General features: G+C 45.0%; 1 protein-coding gene across 2 annotated transcripts in view; it reads left to right on the top strand.

The window, feature by feature from the left end:
- Nucleotides 1-17,594, top strand: part of LOC147609796 (carbon catabolite repressor protein 4 homolog 1-like) — a 62,924-nt gene extending 45,330 nt beyond the window's left edge. Inside the window, exons 5-11 of one of the 2 annotated variants that reach the window (XM_086786743.1) lie at nucleotides 14,940-15,017; nucleotides 15,129-15,212; nucleotides 15,766-15,819; nucleotides 15,967-16,058; nucleotides 16,232-16,346; nucleotides 16,893-17,028; nucleotides 17,112-17,594. In XM_086786743.1, the coding sequence (XP_086642869.1) occupies nucleotides 14,940-15,017; nucleotides 15,129-15,212; nucleotides 15,766-15,819; nucleotides 15,967-16,058; nucleotides 16,232-16,346; nucleotides 16,893-17,028; nucleotides 17,112-17,254 (702 nt within the window). In that variant the 3' untranslated portion in view covers nucleotides 17,255-17,594. Of the gene's footprint in view, nucleotides 1-14,939; nucleotides 15,018-15,128; nucleotides 15,213-15,765; nucleotides 15,820-15,966; nucleotides 16,059-16,231; nucleotides 16,347-16,892; nucleotides 17,030-17,111 lie in introns of those variants that run through there. The other variant, XM_086786744.1, reaches the window with a different exon arrangement.
- The last annotated feature ends 1,999 nt before the right edge of the window (nucleotides 17,595-19,593 follow it).

The following is a 19,593-nucleotide window of genomic DNA, read 5'->3' as shown; positions in this document are numbered from 1 at the left end:
ATATGGAGACCCATCAGTGCACAAACAAGAGGCTTCTTGACGTTCGGGGTTATAGATGGGAATCAGTTTTCTGCCCTCAGCCACGCACAGTGGGAGGTACCAGAGGATCTGGAGGAGTGGCAATACTTTACAGCAGGAGGAGCCTCGTGACAAAATACATGTGGTACATAAAGATGCAGATGCGAGGTACATGTGGGTCCGAATATGCAGAGGGGGGCTCCGCGAGCTATATGTGGCGGTATGCTACTTTCCCCCAGCCCACTCCAGGTTTGCACCATTAGGAGAGTTGCCCTATATACCGCTATATGATGATATCATGAGGTTTGCCAACATGGGAGACATATTACTATTGGGAGACTTTAATGCACGTACAGGCACAGAGCAGTCAGAGTTGTATGATACTCAAGAGGCTATGTATCGGGAGATCACGGCAGAGGATGTAGGGTTGCACAGATCAGCACAGGATGAGGGGGAGATTACAGATTATGGCAGGCATTTTCTCACACTCAGGAGTGCACATGGGTTGGTCATATACAATTGCTTATCGAGATCAGATGCTCTCACACACTCGAACTCTAAAGGGGGAGCGAGCACAGTGGACTACTTGATGGGATCTCCTTCATTGATACCTGATGTGCGGGGTTTCACGATTTCCAGTAGGCCCATTGGCATAGCAGCCGATCATGCATACCTGAGTTTCACACTAGTAGGTAGATCCCCAAGAGATGGGCCAGCCACTCATCTACCTAGGTACCCGAGATATCAGTTTACATGTGAGACAGTTGGGGTTTATCGGGATGCAGTATCTGCTGACTTGTTCGCTTTAGACCCGCATGGCCCTCTGGACGAGATCATGAGAGGATTGGCAGGTGTTCTACATGCATCCCCCTCATATGCATTTCCTTGCACTATGATCCCTTCCACCCACCCCCGCAGCACTGCCCCACAGAACAGTTGGTATGATGATGAGTGTCATGAGACGAGCACAGCTACAACGTGAGATTGCCATTGGGTCTCACACGCATAGACAAGCCAGGATGACCTTTCGGCGCCTTGTGCGGAGGAAGAAACGAGCCTATCTGGCTAAGCTAGAGGAGGAGATCTACCAACTCTTCCTGGGGAAGGACAGCAAGAGGGCATGGAAGATGTTTCAGGAGAGACAGCCTGGTACTCCGATTACTGCACCTGAGGCATGGCATACTTATGCTAGAGAGCTATATGGCACCAGGACAGCCCCCCACCCTCCCTTCACTGGGAGCTAGACCGCCTAGCAGCACCTCTTTTACTATGCGGATGGTGCTAGATGCGATAGACAGGTTACAGAATGGAAAGGCACAGGATCATGATGGGCTAATTGGAGAGCACTTCTCATATGCACGAGACACTTTGGCTCCGCTCATCGTACATGTGTTTAATCGTGCCATTTGTGAGGGTTTCCCGACAAGCTGGACAAAGCATATCATTGTACCACTCTTTAAGAGTGGGGACCCCATGGTACCAGGCAACTACAGGACGATCATGATTGGTCATTACTTGGCCAAATTATATGGCTCTATATTGGAGTCGGAGTTGAGCCGATGGGCAGAGAGACATGGTCATCGAGCACATGGACAGGCTGGCTTCAGGAGAGGATTTACTACCTTGGATCACATACTGACGCTTCGGGCACTTATTGAAGAGGGCAGGGCACATAAGAGAAGGATATACTGCTACTTTGTGGACTTCCGCAAAGCCTTCGATACCGTACCACGTGCCAGGCTTATGCACAGATTGCATGACATTGAGGTACCCGAGGATATGCAGTGGGGGATATATGCTTTGTATGAGTCTATGACAGGCAGAGTCCGAGCTCCAGGCAAACTATCTGATAGGGTGACCAGCACGATAGGGGTGAAGCAGGGATGCCCGCTATCGCCCACCCTCTTTGGACTGTACATTGATGCGGTCTCTGATTATGTAGACAGATTGGGAGGCCCAGGGGCATGCCTGGCAGGGGTGTTGATACCCATCTTGTTATATGCTGATGATATTGTTCTAATCTTAGACTCTTCGAAAGGATTACAGAGACACCTGGATGCATTACAAGCTTTCTGTGCGGATAGAGATCTGACAGTGAACCTTGGGAAAACCAAGGTTATGGTGTTTAACACCACACAAGCATGGGTGACGAGATCAGAGCCTCGGTTCACTTTCCGAGGGGAGCCGGTAGAGTACGTCAGGTTATATGTCTACTTGGGAATTACTTTCACAGGACCACGTTTCTCCCTGAAGGAGCCAGCAGCAGCTAGATTAGCTCAAGGGCATGCAGCCTTGGGGGCACTTGAGAGGCAGTGTGCACACATACAGTTTCAGGAGCCACGCACCAAATTGTGGCTATTTGATACGCTTGTCACACCGACCCTCCTGTACGGAGCTCCAATTTGGGGGCCGAGTATACATCACAGATCTCAGAGAGGGACAAATGGGGGATGGAGGCAAATGGAGAGACCACTGATTATGATGATTGCCCGCATGATTCGGAGCAAATCATCAGTACCACACGAGATTGTTCGGGCTGAGCTGGGTGCCCCGCCAGTAGTAACCGAGGCCCTATTCCAGGCAGTTACCTTTTTTACAGCAGCTATGGGAGCTCCCTCAGCAGCAGAGGTACTCCCGATTGGCATTGACCTCATCCATACAGTTGGCAGAGGATGGAGATACTCATTGTTGGTACTCTCAAATGAGATCATGGTTTGACCTACATGGTTTGCGGATAGAGGCACTACCACCCTTTCAGTACAGTCTGGATTGTCCATTTTTGGATCTCACCCGCTCAGAGCAAAATCGCGTGATCAGGATGGATATCATCAGAGTGGACACAGAGAGGACATGGACTAGCCCCCTTGAGCCCTTGGGCACGATTTTATCACCGGATGATTTTATCACCCGCCCGTCGTACATGGATGTACACCTATCACATGGGATACGTTGTGCCATTGGACAGATCCGGACCTCATCACACCAGCTGCGGATTGAGACAGGGCGATATGTGCATCAGATCGTGGATGACCGCATTTGTCAGCTATGTTACCAGGAGGTAGAGATAGAGGAACACTACATTTGCCGATGTACAGTCTATTATGAGATCCGAGGGAGATATCACTGCCTCTTCCGAGAGGGTTTTGGGCCGTTACACAGGGTCATGGAGTTTGAGGATTAGAGATGCCTTGGATTGTTTCTACTTGAGCTCAGGAGACACAGAGAGACCCTCTTGGCGGACAAGAGGCCGAGCCATGATGTACCTAGACAGAGGACCCTGATAGATTTTTTCGGCACTAGCACCAGCAACCCAGCCTACACACCTCCTGATACCTCCTCCATTGGGCCATCAAGGCACCGACCACGCTCCCAAGGAGTCACCACTGAGAGCAGTTATCTTATGTCGTGCTCGTCGGCCACGCCCACTAGGATCCCGACCACGGCATCCTCACCATCGCCAGATCAGAGCCATTATTACTCGGCATTGGAGGCGCCTACCTCGCTTCTACGACCTCTCCATTCTAGACAGCCCCATGGCGGAGATACTTGATCTAAGGAGAGGGCAACACTTCAACTGATCAGCATACATGAATCTACCTGATACACATTTTTTAAGTATTTTCCAGTATTTTCTACTCAGTATCATCGCGGAGTCTTACAGTTCTGTTCTTATAACTGTAGGACAATCGGTTTATTGTGCTTTTTAGTCTCATTTAGTTGTTCTCTTTGATGAGACACCAACTTCAAATGTACTCTCAGTTTTGGTCTCATAGGCCACTATGGCCTCTTAGAGACGTTAATATATCATTTTATTTCATTTCTCTCTCTCTCTCTCAAATCTCTTAAAGTTTGAAGTCATAAAGTGGGTTGCTAAACACGCGAAACTCAGGATAGAGAAGACGGTGTGAGCATTTGTGTGACAGGATCCTCAATTACGAATACTTCCGTTGCATGTTACATTCGTATTAGATTTAGCTTGTCCACACACACCGTATCCTAGTATATTATGAGATACGAGGCTGTTTTCACTGCCTGTTCAGAGAGGGTTTCGGACCACTTTCCAGAGTCATGAGATACCAGGATCAGAGATGCCTTGGATTATACTTGCTAGAGCTGCGTAGACATAGAGAGGGTCTCTTGAGAGGGAGGGGATTAGAGAGGGAGAGACACCTACAAAGGCAGATTACAGATTTCTTTCGACCAGAGATTGAGCAGTCAGGCTAGCAGGCATTGCAGCTAGCCCCAGAGTATAGCCACACCAGAGGTACACTGATTGATCGGGCTATAGAGCTGGGGCGGTCCAGGCACCCGTAGATAAGAGGCCCATCTCGACACCAGCGGAGACTACAACAAAGGATCAGGACCATACTAGCACGGCATGGGAGACGTCCAGTCAGAGTACTCATCATGGAGAACATTGAGGATATCCGCCATCGACTGATGAGAGACATCTTTGGATAGTGATGTATATGATGCTTACCTTTGTTGTCACCGATTGGCCGACCATTTGGTCCATCTCCAGATTTGTGTCTCGTTCACTTGAGGCCAGGCCGGTGTCTCATGTGAAGGGGCCAGTATTTTTGCATAACATGGACGGGAGCCAGACTGGTGCCACCCGTGTATGATCTATCCATGGGATTGTCACTCCATAGGGAGGCTTGTGCCTTGATCTGTGTCTTACCTATGGGACTGTCACTCCATAGGAAGACCGGGATTTATGTTTCTCTGTCATGCCATCATTGTGCCCGACAAATGTTTTGTACTTGTTCCATGAACGGGAGATATGTCCATGATACTATTTGCACATGCATTCATGTTTTGCATGTTTGGAATTGTTTTCGCATGACTTGTATTCTTGTGTTTGCTTGTTTGACATGCCACTTACGGAGCGGGGACGCCTGCCAGTGAGTCGTGAAGTTTGCTCTGTCTTCTGACGAGTTTTGTTGCGTGTGAACAGGTGGTAAGTGTATTGCACTTGTTTACTTTATAGCATTCTTTTTAACCTTTGTTTTTTATAAGGTGGCGAGTTCACATTCATTAAAGAGTGGGCACCCTCCCAAATATTTAATGATGTCCTTGGTAGGGTGGGCACCCACGTTTAATCATGAAGGGTAAAAGGAACCCTTTATGTGTGGGGGTGGGTGCATGACCACCTACCGATACCCCACCTTGGAACTGGCTGCCTGCATGCAAACCAGAGGGGCCGGCCAGGTGTGGTCGTGTGCTCTCTCTCTCACCTACAAAGGAGCGACCATCTCACCAGCTTGGGAGCACTGTGCAGGCGACCATCCTTTCATCCTCCATAGGCGGCTGCGCTTCTGCCTACTCTGCAGGCGGCTGCGCCACTCCAGAGGCAGCTGCAGCCAGGCGTCTTCTGCCCTTATAGGCGACTGTGCACGCCTTCCACAGGCGGCTACAGGTAGGTGGCTGCGCTCTCCTTGCAGGCGGCTACTGGTGGCTGCGCTCCTCCCCTTGCAGGCGGCTGCACCCCCTCTTCCACAGCAGGCTGCGCTTTCCTCCTCAGGTGGCTACGCTCTCCTCTACTGGCAGCTGCACAGGCGGCTGCGCCCTCTTCCACAGGTGGCTGCACCCCCAGATCTCCACAGGTGGCTGCGCCCAGGCCTCCTCTTCATTCAGCAGGCGGCTACGTGCTCTTCCTTCTTGCCAGTAGGCTGCTGCGCCTTGGTGTCCATCTCTAGTAGCTGCACCTAGATGCATCGGGTATTTGTCTTCCATTAGCGGGCTATAGGTAAGTAGTCCAAGCTTCTGGAGAACCACGGTCCATGGGTGCCGAGATCGGGAGAGCCAGGCGTTAGTACGGGAGCGCCTGTTTGTGCGTGGTCTTGGAACACCAGTGGGGCGCTCTCTGCGGATTCCAGTGAAGACACAGGATCGTAGAAACTAGACTACTCAAGTGGACTGCTCTCCTTCGAACGTCTACTTCGAGTCTCTTGTTTGGTACTGTATTCATCTCAGTTGTACATGGACATCATCTGGTTCTTTGAACCCATGGAGCATTGTATCTTTTCAATACTCCCAATAATATATCATATATTGAGGGGGGGTCGGCTCGTTCCGGCCCCAGTGTTGGTGTCCATTGATCAACATTTCATTTCATTTCAGTTTTCAGTTGTTATTAAGTTGTCCATTCAATTTGTGATAATTAAGTTGTGCTATTACGCGTGTGGGTGTCCGACGGAGTCTATTCCCACTGGACGGGATCGGTTTCATTGGTATCAGAGCACGGTTATTTCCCTCTTCTTAGTGGAAAAACGAACCTGTGTATTGGACACCCCGCTTCTAGCACACTTAACACAATGGACAGCCAAGGCAACCCTTTGGAAGTGCCTAATTCGAGGGGCCCATCAAGTGTCTCGCGTGGTTCTGATGCTTTACAAGGAAGGCACAAGCCCCTTGAGAGGGTAAATGATAGTGATTCAAGGGGACAACTGTCTCGAGGAAAGACAGTCATGTAAGAAGAAGAGCCTAATGCAATGAGGATTGAATTGGAGCATATGAGAAAGCTTTGGCAGGCACAAGAGCAAGAGCTGAAATTTTTGCATGAAGATCCCCATGTGCAAAGTGCCATTGAAGCAAGGAAAGCCGATGCAATGGTAGACGTGACTTTTGAGTCCATGGCAGGGGAAGTGGGCAAGAAGCCAAGGGAGTTGGCACTTTCCTACCTCCTCCGCAAAGGTGACATCAAAGAGGGGGAAGATGGAGAGCTGAAATTCAGAAATCCACCTCGCTTGAAGCATGGAGATCCCGCATCTCAAAGGTTGAGGTCATTTATGCAAAGGGAAGAGGTGACAGTCACCTCTCGTCATGCATCTTCTCCACAAGGCACAAAGCCTGACAGGTATATGTATGCTAGTGCTCATGGAGGGCATGATGGTCACATGCATTCAAGACATGTATCCCATGGAAGGGGTGACAAGTCTGCCACTAGAAGAGCTTTGCCTACTGAGTTGTCTCATGGAGAGACATTGCCTTATGCAGGAAGGGCACATGCATCTGATTCTTAGATTCGTGGAGCACATGCCACCGTGCTTCATGAAACTTCCATGATGGCCCATGGAGCCCCATGCAGATAGGGCTACCCCGTTGGATAAAGGAAAAAGAAAAAGAGAGGACCATGAGCCTCATGCCAGAAAGCTCAAGGAATTTAAAGTCGTTGACAAGTCCATTAAGTTCGATGTTTTTCATGGAGAGCATGATGCTTCCAAAGTGTTAGCATTTGTGGCACAGTTTGACATTGCTTTTAGCGGATGAGGACTTCCCTGAGAAGTCTAAAGTACGCCATGCTAGCATGTTCTTGAAGGGGATCGCTCCTCATTGGTGGATCACTGAAAAGATCACCAAAGATTCCATTTGCACCTGGAAAGAGTTTTAAGGACAGATTTTATGCTCAGTTCTTGCCACCAAATGCGGAGCAAACTCTCACTCAAAAGTGGGATAGACTTGAGCAAAGAGATAATGAAAGTGTGCAACAGTATGTCAATAAGTTTTGGAAAGTGTTGCTTGAGGTAACTCCTTTTATGCAAATCACTGAGGATGAAAGAAAGAAGAAGTTTCGCTCTGGATTGCAACCAGCTTATCGTTCGGGCATTGAATTGCACCGGAAACATACTTTGCAACAACTTACAGCCTCTTCTTTTGCTACGGAGCAATTAGTGTTCAAAATTAAGCAAGATCAAGGCGGATCAAAGGGCAAAGACAAGGCTGTCCCAAATCTGCAAAAAAGTGGACAGCCACCTAAAAAGAACTTCCAGGAGACCCACAAGGGAGGTAAAGCTGAAAATACCTCATCTAAAGATCAGGCCCCAAAGAAGAACAAATTTGGCTTGACCCCCGAGCAAAGGGAGCAATATGCCAAGGAGGAAAAATGTTTTTCTTGTGGCAGCAAAGAGCACATGTTTCGACAATGCCCTGACCGCAAACCAAAGCATGACGACAAGCAAACCAAGGCTAATGTGCATGCAGTTTCCGATGTGCAGGGAAACACAAAACATGATGCAAAAGAGCGGATGGTATGCAAAGCATGGGGTCAAATCAAGGATCAGCCCGCCTTGTTCATGTTTGATGATTGTGCAACTGATAACTTCATCTCTATTCAAATGGCAGCTGCCTTGGGTATTGAGGTTGAGAACATGGGACCTCAGATTGAAGCAGAAGCTGCCTTTGTTGGCAAAGAGGTGCAGGTTACCCCACTTATAGGGAAGTTGCGCATACATATCCAGGGTTACCTTGATAATGAACATGTTGCTTTGTCGCGGAGAGCAACAAAATGCTCATCAAACTCCACTCGTATGCCAGTCTTGCAAACTTGATGCACTGACAAGAGATGAAAACCAAGTGAAACACTTGGGAGGAATGCTTCCCTCCTCTGCCATCGAGAACTATCTCCAACCTGCCCTCACAATGAATTGGGATAGTGGATGTATCCCCAGTAAGAATGTGACTAGAATACCTGTAGAGATCCTGTAAAGCCGAACGGGAAAGAGTCATGTGCCTGGAAGCACCACTGTCGAGAATCCACTCCCGAGTATCCGTAGCGGAAAGTCCTCCAACCTCCTCCCTGCACGAAGAAAATGAAACACCGGTGTCCATAACCTCCATGTGCACAAAAGCTGGAGTCTTCATAGTTATTGCTGAGGATTCGACACCCTTCTCGGTGCTCCGCTTGGGACACTGCCTCCAATAGTGGCCTTTCTCGCCACAGTCATTATAGGTCCTCTCTGCCTTGAGTTTCTCGCGGTCGGAGTGGGACTTCTTCTCGGAAGACTTCTCCGGTGAAGCCTTCCCTTTGCCCTTGTTGTTACAGCCTTTCGACCATTGGCCAATTAAGGCCTCCGAACCTCCGCCTTGCGGAGGGTTCGTGAATCTTTCCTTCTAGTCCAAGACCATCGGCACAAGCTTCTCCCATGTGATGGTGCTGAGCCTGCCCCACTGGTAATCAAAGAAGAGTAGAAAGCTGAGTATTGAGAGAGTAAATGCGACAGCAATGTGATGGCCATATCCTCCGATGATATCTCCTTCGCAGCCTGAAGAACTTCTTGCTGAAGAGCTTGCAGCTTGTTAACACTAGTTTGGTACCAAAACAGGACACTTGAGTGTCCTTTTTTGGGGGTTGCGAAAAAAAATCAAACTCCTAATGTAGGCTTTAAAAACCAAAATGCTTCATTGGGCATGTAGAACATAACCCTATGCTTATGTAAAAAATGCTAAACATATAAAATGCCTTTTTATTTGGAAGTACATAAGCAACAAAGTAGCATATGTCTTGAAAATGAACATTTTTCAGGATTTTTCAGGATTTTTCCAAATATGCAAGCATCATTCTCTCAAAAAAAATCCAATGATATCAATAGCATTTTTCCCAAGATATTTTGATAGCATACATCAGTCCAAGGAGGTAGAAGGTCACCAAAAAAATCATTTTCCTTTCCTAGAATTTTTTCCAAAAAAGTTGTATAAAATCAGCAAAAGTAACACGTATTATCAAAACTCAATCACGCCACTAAAAAAAATTGTAGCCCTATCAATGAGAATGTTGATTATTGGTTTTCATGCTTGAGATGAGATAAATAAGCCATAATTTGATGTGTATGACACTAACTTAGCCTCCACTTAAGTAGGTTCTTATCGCCTAGTTCTAAAAAAACTGTAAAAAACAAAAATACAAAATTTGATCATCTTTTTTCAAAAACTAATCATAACTATGCTTGCACAAGTAGTCTACACCTATAGTTACAACAAATAATGCACTTACACAACTTTTCTCTTTGATGAAAATCAAAATTAGGCTCATAATTAGACATTTTACGTATTAAAAACAGGTTGCGCAAAAGGCCATGTATGAGAAGAGGCCCAAAAAGTGGCTCTAAAGTTTTGGAAAATTCAAAACAAAGTAGTATTTACCCTATATAACATGGGTGCACCTCAAGTTTTACATTATTAGCTTGCATATGGAAGGAGAAAAATTCATGCTCCACCTGTATAAAAAACATCATTTCAATATTAGCGAGTCAAAAATTTATCCAATAATTATCGTTTGATGATTCCAAGATTTAGTTTACATCATGGGCTTTCCATCAAGCCAAGTTTCATGATCAAACTATGTCCCTTCTAAAAGTTATGTACAAATTACTACTATTTTGAAAACAGCAAAAATCATGCGTTTTATCAGCATGCGTCTAAGAAAATTAAAATATTGCCTTGCAAAAGCTAAGAAAAGTGCAATTTAAAAAATCTCAAAATTTTTTTGGGTCTTGAGGAACATCTGTGGATGTTAAGCATTTCAAAACTCTTAATAGATTGCCCACAAAAATTCAAGAAAAATGCTAACTTTCAGGACACTTTAGTGTCCTCAGGACACTTTAGTGTCCAATTACAGAACTAGTGTTAATGTGCTCCCGCATCGTCGATGACTTTGCAGGATTCATAACCTGCATCTGGACTTCCAAGGAAATCCTCTTCATGGACGATACCCTGTTATAGAGAGAAGCTTTTCAACCTTGTTTCAGTTTGCATAGCAGTTTAGGGTTTGCATTTTAGCATACGTAGCCAAATTAGGGTTTTCGTTTTTGTGATAAATCAACGTTCTTGCATCAGCTTTTTGCTCATTTTCAACATGGTAGAATGCTAGAGAGTCTAGATTTCAGCTTAGCATGGTCCTAGGGAGTCTAGGAAGCATGTAGAAGTCTAGGGTTTGGTTGGGTTTGTGGGTTGATTACTTGAGAAACAGCAAGCAACTTTTCATGGTAAACAAGGAGCTTGTTCTCCAGCTAAAGACCTACTTTGAGTTCAAGAATTTGGGAGTAGACCATCAAGAATATGTTCTCTATAATGGAAAGAGAGGAGTTCATTGAGTGGAATGTTGTTGCCAAAAGTGTTGGGAGAACCAATTGGCAGCATGCCAACAAGAGATTCAAGCAAGAAAGACAACTTGAAAAAAACGCATTTCCTACAAGGAAACGCTTCATTTCCAAGTTTCCTTCCTAGGAAACATGTTTCCTAACTACTATGCTTTCTTTCAAGATCTCATGCCCCACCTTACTGCCCAAATCCACACCCCCTACCACCACCTTCACCCGGATTCATTTTCATCATATGAGGACCACCTCTCCCGCCACATTTCAGCTCTCGACTTATCCCTCCCCATCTCTACCATTACATCCCAGCTTTCCTCCATCATCCATGACTCCGTCCACGCCAGCTTCCCCTACACCACATGCTCCACAACAAGTTTGCCAATGGGATCCCAACCCCAGAATGGATGGTATGATATAGAGTGCAAAACCACCAGGCTTCACCTCTTACGTGAGAGGGAACATGGGCTGATTTCAGCACATAAGATGCAACGCATCTTCCGTACATTCACTTGCCGAAAGAAAAGGGCATTTCCCGCTAGATGAGAACAAGAGTCATACCAGCTCTTTTTGAGCGAGGACAACTCAGAAGCCTGGTGCATTCTTGAAGAAAAAAGAGCACCTACAGGCTACAGCTATCAGAGATCCTAGCCTTTGGGAAGCCTATGCATGACAACTGTATGATGTGCCAAACCAAGCTATACCACAAATGTCACATCCCTCGGTCTACATCTTATCTCTTTGATTCCCCCAATGTCACTAGGGCTCTTAAAAAGCTACATAATGGGAGAGCAAAAGATCATGAGGATCTACGCATGGAACATTTTCCCCACGGGCACCATGTGTTGGCTCCCATTCTTGCCAGTCTTTTTAATAGAGCACTCTGTGAAGGGCCTCCCACCCTCTTGGACTACCAACACCATTGTCCCCATCCACAAAGCAGGAGGCCCCACGGACCCAGGTAACTACAAGACTATCTTGATTGGTCACACAATGGCCAAGATCTATGAGGCAGTACTAGAGGACATGATGAGCTTTATGGCAGAGAGGATGGGAAACAGAGCATCAGGCCAGGTAGGCTTCAGGATAAACTTCTCCACGCTGGACCATGTCTTTACTTTATGGGCTATCATAGAGGAGGCGAGGTCCTCAAAGAGACGTGTATTGTTTAAAAATGGATTTCCGTAAAGCCTAACTCCGTCCCTCTATCCCGTCTCATAGGATGCTTGTAGGAGCTCTAGTTCTCACATGAGATGATATGGGGTGTGATGGCACTATATGGGGCAGTACTCGGCCAAGTACATGCACCGGGTGGGACCTCGGGAGATATATGTAACACTATTGGGGTTAAGCAGGGTTGCCCACTCTCACCTACACTCTTTGGCCTATACATTGATGAGATCGCAGTATTTGTGGATAGTTTCAGAGGTAGAGGTTCACCATTGGCTCAGAGAGCAGTGCCCATATTGCTATATGCTGACGACATTGTCTTGATCTTAGATTCAGCCGAGGGTTTACAGAAACACTTAAATGCATTGGACAGATTTTGCAGGGAGAGAGACCTTACGGTCAATTTGGGCAAAACCAAGGTTATGGTCTTCAACCCATCTTATGCAGTCGCCTCACAATTTTCTTTCACATACAGAGATGCCCCAATGGAGATTGTGGAGAAGTATGTGTATCTAGGAGTCACTTTTACATGCCCTTTGTTTTGCATGACCACAGCTGGCATTGACCGACTTACGAGGGGGCATGCATCCCTAGCCCATATGGAGAGAGTGTTTCTAGGCACATTTCCAAGAACCTTGCACTAAGTGCTAGCTCTTTGATACTCTAGTACGACCAAGGGCTATGTATGGTGCAGCCTTTTGGGGGCCAAGCCTAGGGAAGGATCACTGGAGCAGCATAGAGAGGCTACTGGTGATGTTGTCGTCACGCATGATCAGGAGTAAGCAAACTAAACCACAAGATATTCTACGTGCAGAGTTTGGGATGGCCCCACTGGTTGCAAATGCCATTTTTCAAACTGCCTCTTATATTGAGCTTGTATACACGCTTGACAGAGACCGCCTCCCACGACTATCACTAGAGTCCTCTATGCAATTATATTGCGAGAGGGAGAGGGAGCAATCGAGACGAGCTAGAGTGCCCTCCTCTCCTTAGCGACATGGCCACCACCATTACGGACACATGCATGGTACTCTAAGAGGTAGTCGAGTGGTTTCATGCACATGGCATACGGATGGACTGTCTCCCCCTGTTTCCATATAGCCTGGATTCCCCCTACCTTGATCTCTCACGAGACAGGTCTCTGTCAGAGATTGGTAAGAAGTATGAGTTCTAGAAGGATCACTTCTTGAGACTCTCCGACGATGGATTCTTTAAGATCCCGGGATACATACAGATACACATGTCACATGCTATGCGTATCATGATCGGCGGCCAGCTCAAGGTATCCTCCCACTGCCTCGGAGTAGAGACTGGCAGAGCTGAGGATATCCCACATGAGGAGAGGACATGCACAGTATGCACCATAGGAGCAGTACAGGATGAGGCCGATTATATGTTCAATTGCCCGGCTTACTACAAGATACAGTGAGATTCCGCTGCCTCTTCCGAGGGGGATTCAGACCACTCACACGGGTAATATAGTTTGAGGATCAGAGGTGCTTGGGCATGTACTTGATGGAGCTCAAACGACACAGGGATGTAGTGTTGAGGTAGCATGCTGAGAGACAGCCCCGGCTCTGACAGGACACCTCGTAGAGAGCCATCACAGATTTCTTTGTGGTATACACATCCACATTGGAATCCATTGCCCACAACAATTCCTCTACTACGACATTAGAGACCACCACCCATACACACGCCCCGGCTCCATGCCCCAGAGGAGTTCTTAACGAGAGAGCTCGATCCATTCTGCGAACTAGACGTCCCCGACCCAAAGCATCAGGTCCCTCCACCACATAGAGATAGATTCGTGAGGTTCTCCGCCGACATGACACACTCCCACTGACATTCACTCCACCATTAGATCGGTTCTGGCCGACGCAGGTATCGTCATTAGCTGATCACAACATATCTCACTCTACACAGGATCATCTGTTGATCAGATGTCCTGTTAGATGTTTTCATTTTACTTTTTCTTTTAGTTTTCCATGGCTCAGTACATCCATGGTACCAATGTATTACTTTTGGTCTCATAGGCCCTTGGAGTCTTCCGTAGACGTTAATATGACTTTCTCTCTCTCTCCCTCTCGTTACTATTTTTGTCAAGCTTCTTTGTGTTAATCTGTGTTTATTTTGTTAACCTCATCCATTGTTAGTTAGCATGTTACAAAAGGTTTCTTGAAAATCAAAACCTTTCACATGTGCAAAACCTTTTGGTCACAAATCTGCCCTTGAACTTCTCCAAGGTGCCATTGGATCTGTACTTAGTGGCTGTCTGATTAAACATGGCTTAAATTGATCCTGACTTGCCCGGTGTTGCTCTTGAGATCCTGGGGCAGCTAATTCCTGATGAGGCTGCCTAAAATGGCGTGGGCTCTGCTAATCCTGATCGTACTCTACAGATGTGTCACTTCCCCCCATAAAGATTGTGGTTGTTCTCAGCTGTATAGCTTCCAAACAGGCATGCACCAATTGGCTGCCTTTAAAAAAAGCAGAAAATTGTCTTTTTTTAAGAGGAAAATAGCTGTGCAAAGTTTCGTAAGGTAGAATTTGTAAGAATCTTACAGAAATATTTCATCAAGAGTTTCCTAAGCATTTCAACTCTTGAGCTACATTAAGTGGGATGATGTCCTGGAAACGACGGTCCATCCATTGACACCTTGTCTTTTCCTGGCTGCTCATCCAGAACGACTTTCAGAAATTCAACTTTAATATACACCCAAGTAATTGAATTGAATGTTGACTATTTGCGTTTAGTTAATGGAATCAAATGAAAGTTGGTGTGCAATACTTTTGATTATATACAGGCCGAGTTCAATAAAGCTGCTCAATCATTGGTGTCTCGCTAAGTTGTGGTGTGTAATTATTTGTTATATACAGGTTGAGTTCAATAAAGCTGCTCAGTCAATGATGGTCCCATTAATGCAAAACAACGTCAATCTTGCCCGTCTCATGAAGGTGGATTTTTTTATTAAAAAAATTGCGCGCTGCTTCAGATGTTTGAAGACTAATTTGTGAATCAGGATTTCTCATTTCACATCTCTGTACTTATGGATGTTCCCCTGGCAGGACAATGTAGCTCTTATTGTTGTGCTGGAGGCTAGGGAGTCTTCAGGTTTCTCACCCCCCGGTAAACGGCAACTGCTGTGTGTGGTATGAACACGATGCATCCACTGATGAAAAATAGAGAAATATCTTATGTTTGGAACAGTAAAGCTCTTGAATGACTCACCTCCCCTTGATGAGGTGTCTTGCACCATACACTTCACCCCTTCCACTTGTCAAGGGAGTGCCACCTATGACAGTCCATTGACTTGGCAGGCCTCTGAGTATTTCCTTGGGACACAAGCCTTGCTTACATTGTACCATGTCACTTGCATACTGGTGTGGTTTAGTGACATGCTGTGCTGATGTATTATGTTGACATGGCATGCTTGCATGGGACAGCACACTGATGTGGCAAGCTGGCATGCTTGCTGTTGTTTAATGCTGATGTGGTATGGTGACATGCTGTGCTGTTGTGGCATGATGACATCCTCACGCATACATGGCATGTAGACATGGCTCACTGATGCAGCATGAGTACATAAATGTGAATGGACATGGTTTGAAGGGTTTGTCCGTTTAAATATATGGGTCTTTTCAGGAGTATTATATGATTATGCAAAAGAGATGTAATACACTAATGTTCATTATTGCATGACAGGCCAATACACATTTGAGTGCAAATCGGGATCTCAAAGATGTGAAGCTCTGGCAGGTTTGAACAGCTTTCTGTATACCTTTTTGACTTAATTGCATGCATGTGTGTGCACACATACGCATGCATGCCTACATGTAGGTGCGTCTTTTTTGGTCTTTTAATTTGAATACACTCTGTGACTACATTGTCTGTTGTTCGGTGAAGGTGCACACTCTTACCAAAGGGCTTGAGAAGATTGCAGCCAGTGCGGACATACCTATGATTGTTTGTGGTGACTTCAATTCTGTGCCTGGCAGGTTTGTACTTAGTAGTCAACCCCATTGTGCTGTCTCTTGGTCTTGATTTGTTTACCAAGTATTAGCATGCTTTTGTGCATGTTCATATTTCTTCTGGACATTGCACAAGTGCTTTTTTGTATATAATATAGTTTTAGTTTTTGTATGGGCAAATGTTGTCATTTGGACAACAGTGCACCCCATTTGCTGCTGGCCACAGGAAGGGTGGACCCATCACATCCAGATCTAGAAGCAGATCCTCTTGGTATACTTTGTCCTGCAAGCAAACTATTTCACCAGCTACCCTTGGTAAGTTGTAATGTTTTAATCAAGCTATATTTTGAAATTTCCAATTTATTCTTAGGGTGGCTCCAGAAGCATCCACCGATGGACAACATTTGAGCCATATGCGGTGAAATGCCATAGGGTCTCTGCCCATGAGCACCTTCACATGATCCGTGGACAGTTGCGCTGAAGCCTGAAGCCCACTGTCAGCATCCGTCTGCCCACCACAAATCGTGTCCAGCATGGTCAAGCCAGATACCTATCTAAAATCCAAAGATATGAGGTCATGATGATTCAAAACCAACAGCTCTGCCAGTAGGGTCGAAAGTTTTAACCTCTTCGTGCTATGTGAGGTGCATAAGCACTTCGCAAACTGTTTGGACCTTGTGAAAGGAGCCCCTGGACACTTAATATATATTAAGGGGCAGGTACATCGCGTTGATGGCCTTGTCTGAAATCCCACTTTTTTGTAATTCTACAAACCTTGGTGTTTACATGGACACAATATTTTCTTTGTAGCCAATCATGTGTAGGATGTAGGGTTTGAAGATTTATCTTTGGTGGTTGCAGGTTAGTGCGTACTCAATGTTTGCCAATATGGGGGGATATGGGCAACAAAACCGGATGGACATGGGAAACCATGAACCACTCTTCACAAATTATTCGAGGGATTTTCTCGGTACCCTTGACTATATTTTCTACACAGGTTACTGCTATAGCATCGCTCTTGAAGCATATGCAGCTTCTCAATGTTTAGATGCAGGTTTTAATATTTCTGTGGTTTTGCAGCTGATTCTTTGTCAGTAGAAGCCCTACTGGAGCTCCTGGATGAGGAGAGCCTACGCAAGGACACAGCTCTTCCATCCTCAGAGTGGTCATCTGACCACATAGCTCTGCTTGCGAGTTTTCAAATCAAACATCGACAACAGTAAGTCTGCAAAACCATTCAAAAAGAGGTGCATAATGTATACTCTGCGAGAATTGTGGCATAGTTTTGAGCAATGAGGGTGAAAGTACCCTTTGTAAAACAGGCTATGACAGGGTTTAGGGATTTTCGATTGGGTGGCATGCATTCACATTTCTTTTTTTGAACATGGGATCACACTGGGTCTCTCACTCAAGTATACATGTCACCTTTGCAAAGAACAATGTAAGGAAAGAGGCCCTGTACAATTTTTTTCAGTACCCTAAAAGGCTGAAGTAGTATAGTGTCACAAAGCCAGGGGCTGATTTTTAAATGCCTGATTGGAATTGCAGGTAGTTTCTCGTGTATTTGAAGCATTCCTATGTTGCCCATATTTGAGAGCACCTAGGTATGGATTAGATTAATTAGATTTAATTAACTAAAAATTAAACATGAGCATTATATTTCTAGCTTAATTAGAATTTCATTACCCAAGCTATTTGAGCTGGTGTCCAAAGACCTTGTAGCTTTCTGCTGTGGGAGTAATTGCTTGTGAAATTTGCTCTCTTTACAAAGATAAACCTGTAACAGATGACATTGTGCAAAGAATAAGCTAATCGTATATAATTCTACATAGCATAATGTAGTCATTTAAGTGCAAAAGATCTTATTTTAGTTGTAGTCTTGGCTTCATTTAGTCTATGCAAGTACTCTCTTTTCCATAATGGTATTTTTTTTGACAATTGAATGGTAATATCCATCCTCACAATTTCAAGATGCCTTGACATGGCTCTATTCTCAAGCTTCCTTCCATTTTCCTTGGCTATGGTGTTGAGATGAACTTGATCAAGTGTAGAGGGACATGGATTTTCTTATCCAAAACTTTGCCTAACCATGATTGGCTTACAAAATGTCGATAGGTTTGGGGATTAGCCAATAGCTTTTGATAAATTAAAACATTAATTCATCGTCCTTAAAAAGATTCACATTTCTAGTACCATAGAGAGCCTAAGCGACCCATCATCAACTTGATGTCCTTATATAGATAGATCAACGTTTCTAGTACCATAGAGAGCTTAAGAAGCTCTCATGAGTAGAAGATACTGAACTCCAGGTACCCCATTTTATGTGCCGAGAGATGCCCCAAGTACATGATGAATGATTACATTTAGTCACTTCTACATAGCACTATATTGTTGTTGGCTTTAAGGAATATTTACTAATAGGCTCCCTTATAATATTGGTGTTTTCTTTAAGTTCCCAAGGGCAAGAGAGAACCAATCCATGCTCAAGGCCCTTATATGCCACATGTTCAAGAGACCATCCTTTGAAGGCCATTGAACTTGATCAAGCACTAGACTTCTAAATGCACTCCATATCTCCTTGACTTACTCCCAATTCATCTGTTCCATAATCAATTCGCCGAACCTTGGTTTTCTCCACTTTGAAAATACATGTGGATTCTCTCGATCTACCCTTTGCACCTTATCTTAATTTCACTTGCAAAATAACCTTTGATCAATCACCCGACCAAGGAATAACTTGTCTTTCCTCAAGTTACAAATGTAGCACAAACATAAAGTGAACTCCTTTCCACTCCACACATGTAGACCCAAATTTCAATACCTTCCCTTTAGGATGCACATACTCTAACATGTTTCCCAGCTCCATCATGATCACCACTAGGTGTGACCAATGTGGGCTTGGATTTGAAGACACGCTCAACCTCATGCAACTCCATAAGCACGGGCCTCTTATGAGCCTAAAGTACCCGGTTGGCCACAGTTTAAGTGAGTGTGAACACTTATGGTCATGTATATAAGTGAAAATCTTTCATAATACAAAGGACTCTCTCATTGTGCAATAGAATCTTGATCTTGATAATCTTTTTACTAATCTCTCTCTAATCCATGCCAGTGAGTGTGCATGAGAGTGAAGTGTGGTGAGAGGAGAGCAGAGTGCATGTAGTGCAACGCAGCGGTGTGACAACGCACACAGGAGGCTACGTCGAAATTGCTACTGAAGGAGTGGTGGAGCTTAGAGGTCTCAAGGATTATAAGCTCAACCATCGAAAAGATCCCCACCAGGTCAATTGTGGTTCGCTAAGTAATCTTCTTGTTGGATGTGGTTTCTCACGAAAAAATGTGGTTTTGATGGAGATTTGTGTGTGATTTTGTGAGAAATAGCTCTCTTTTTTATCTTTTGATAGAGTGATATTTTAGCTTAAATGTGTAGTTTTATTAGTTTTTATCTAGTTTTTAGTGTTTGTTAAGTGTGCGCATAGAGTGTGTTAGATTTAGTTTATATCCATTGCATAAAACAATGTAATGGATTGTAATTTTGTGATTTTTAGCTTTCTTTAGAGTT

The sequence above is a fragment of the Cibotium barometz genome, chromosome 50 (genome assembly GCF_041138505.1).
Source record: "Cibotium barometz isolate CiBa-2024 chromosome 50, ASM4113850v1, whole genome shotgun sequence".
In the NCBI taxonomy this organism is placed as follows: domain Eukaryota; kingdom Viridiplantae; phylum Streptophyta; class Polypodiopsida; order Cyatheales; family Cibotiaceae; genus Cibotium; species Cibotium barometz.
Note: the sequence above shows the minus strand (reverse complement) of the source record. Positions and strands in the feature narration are given on the sequence as shown.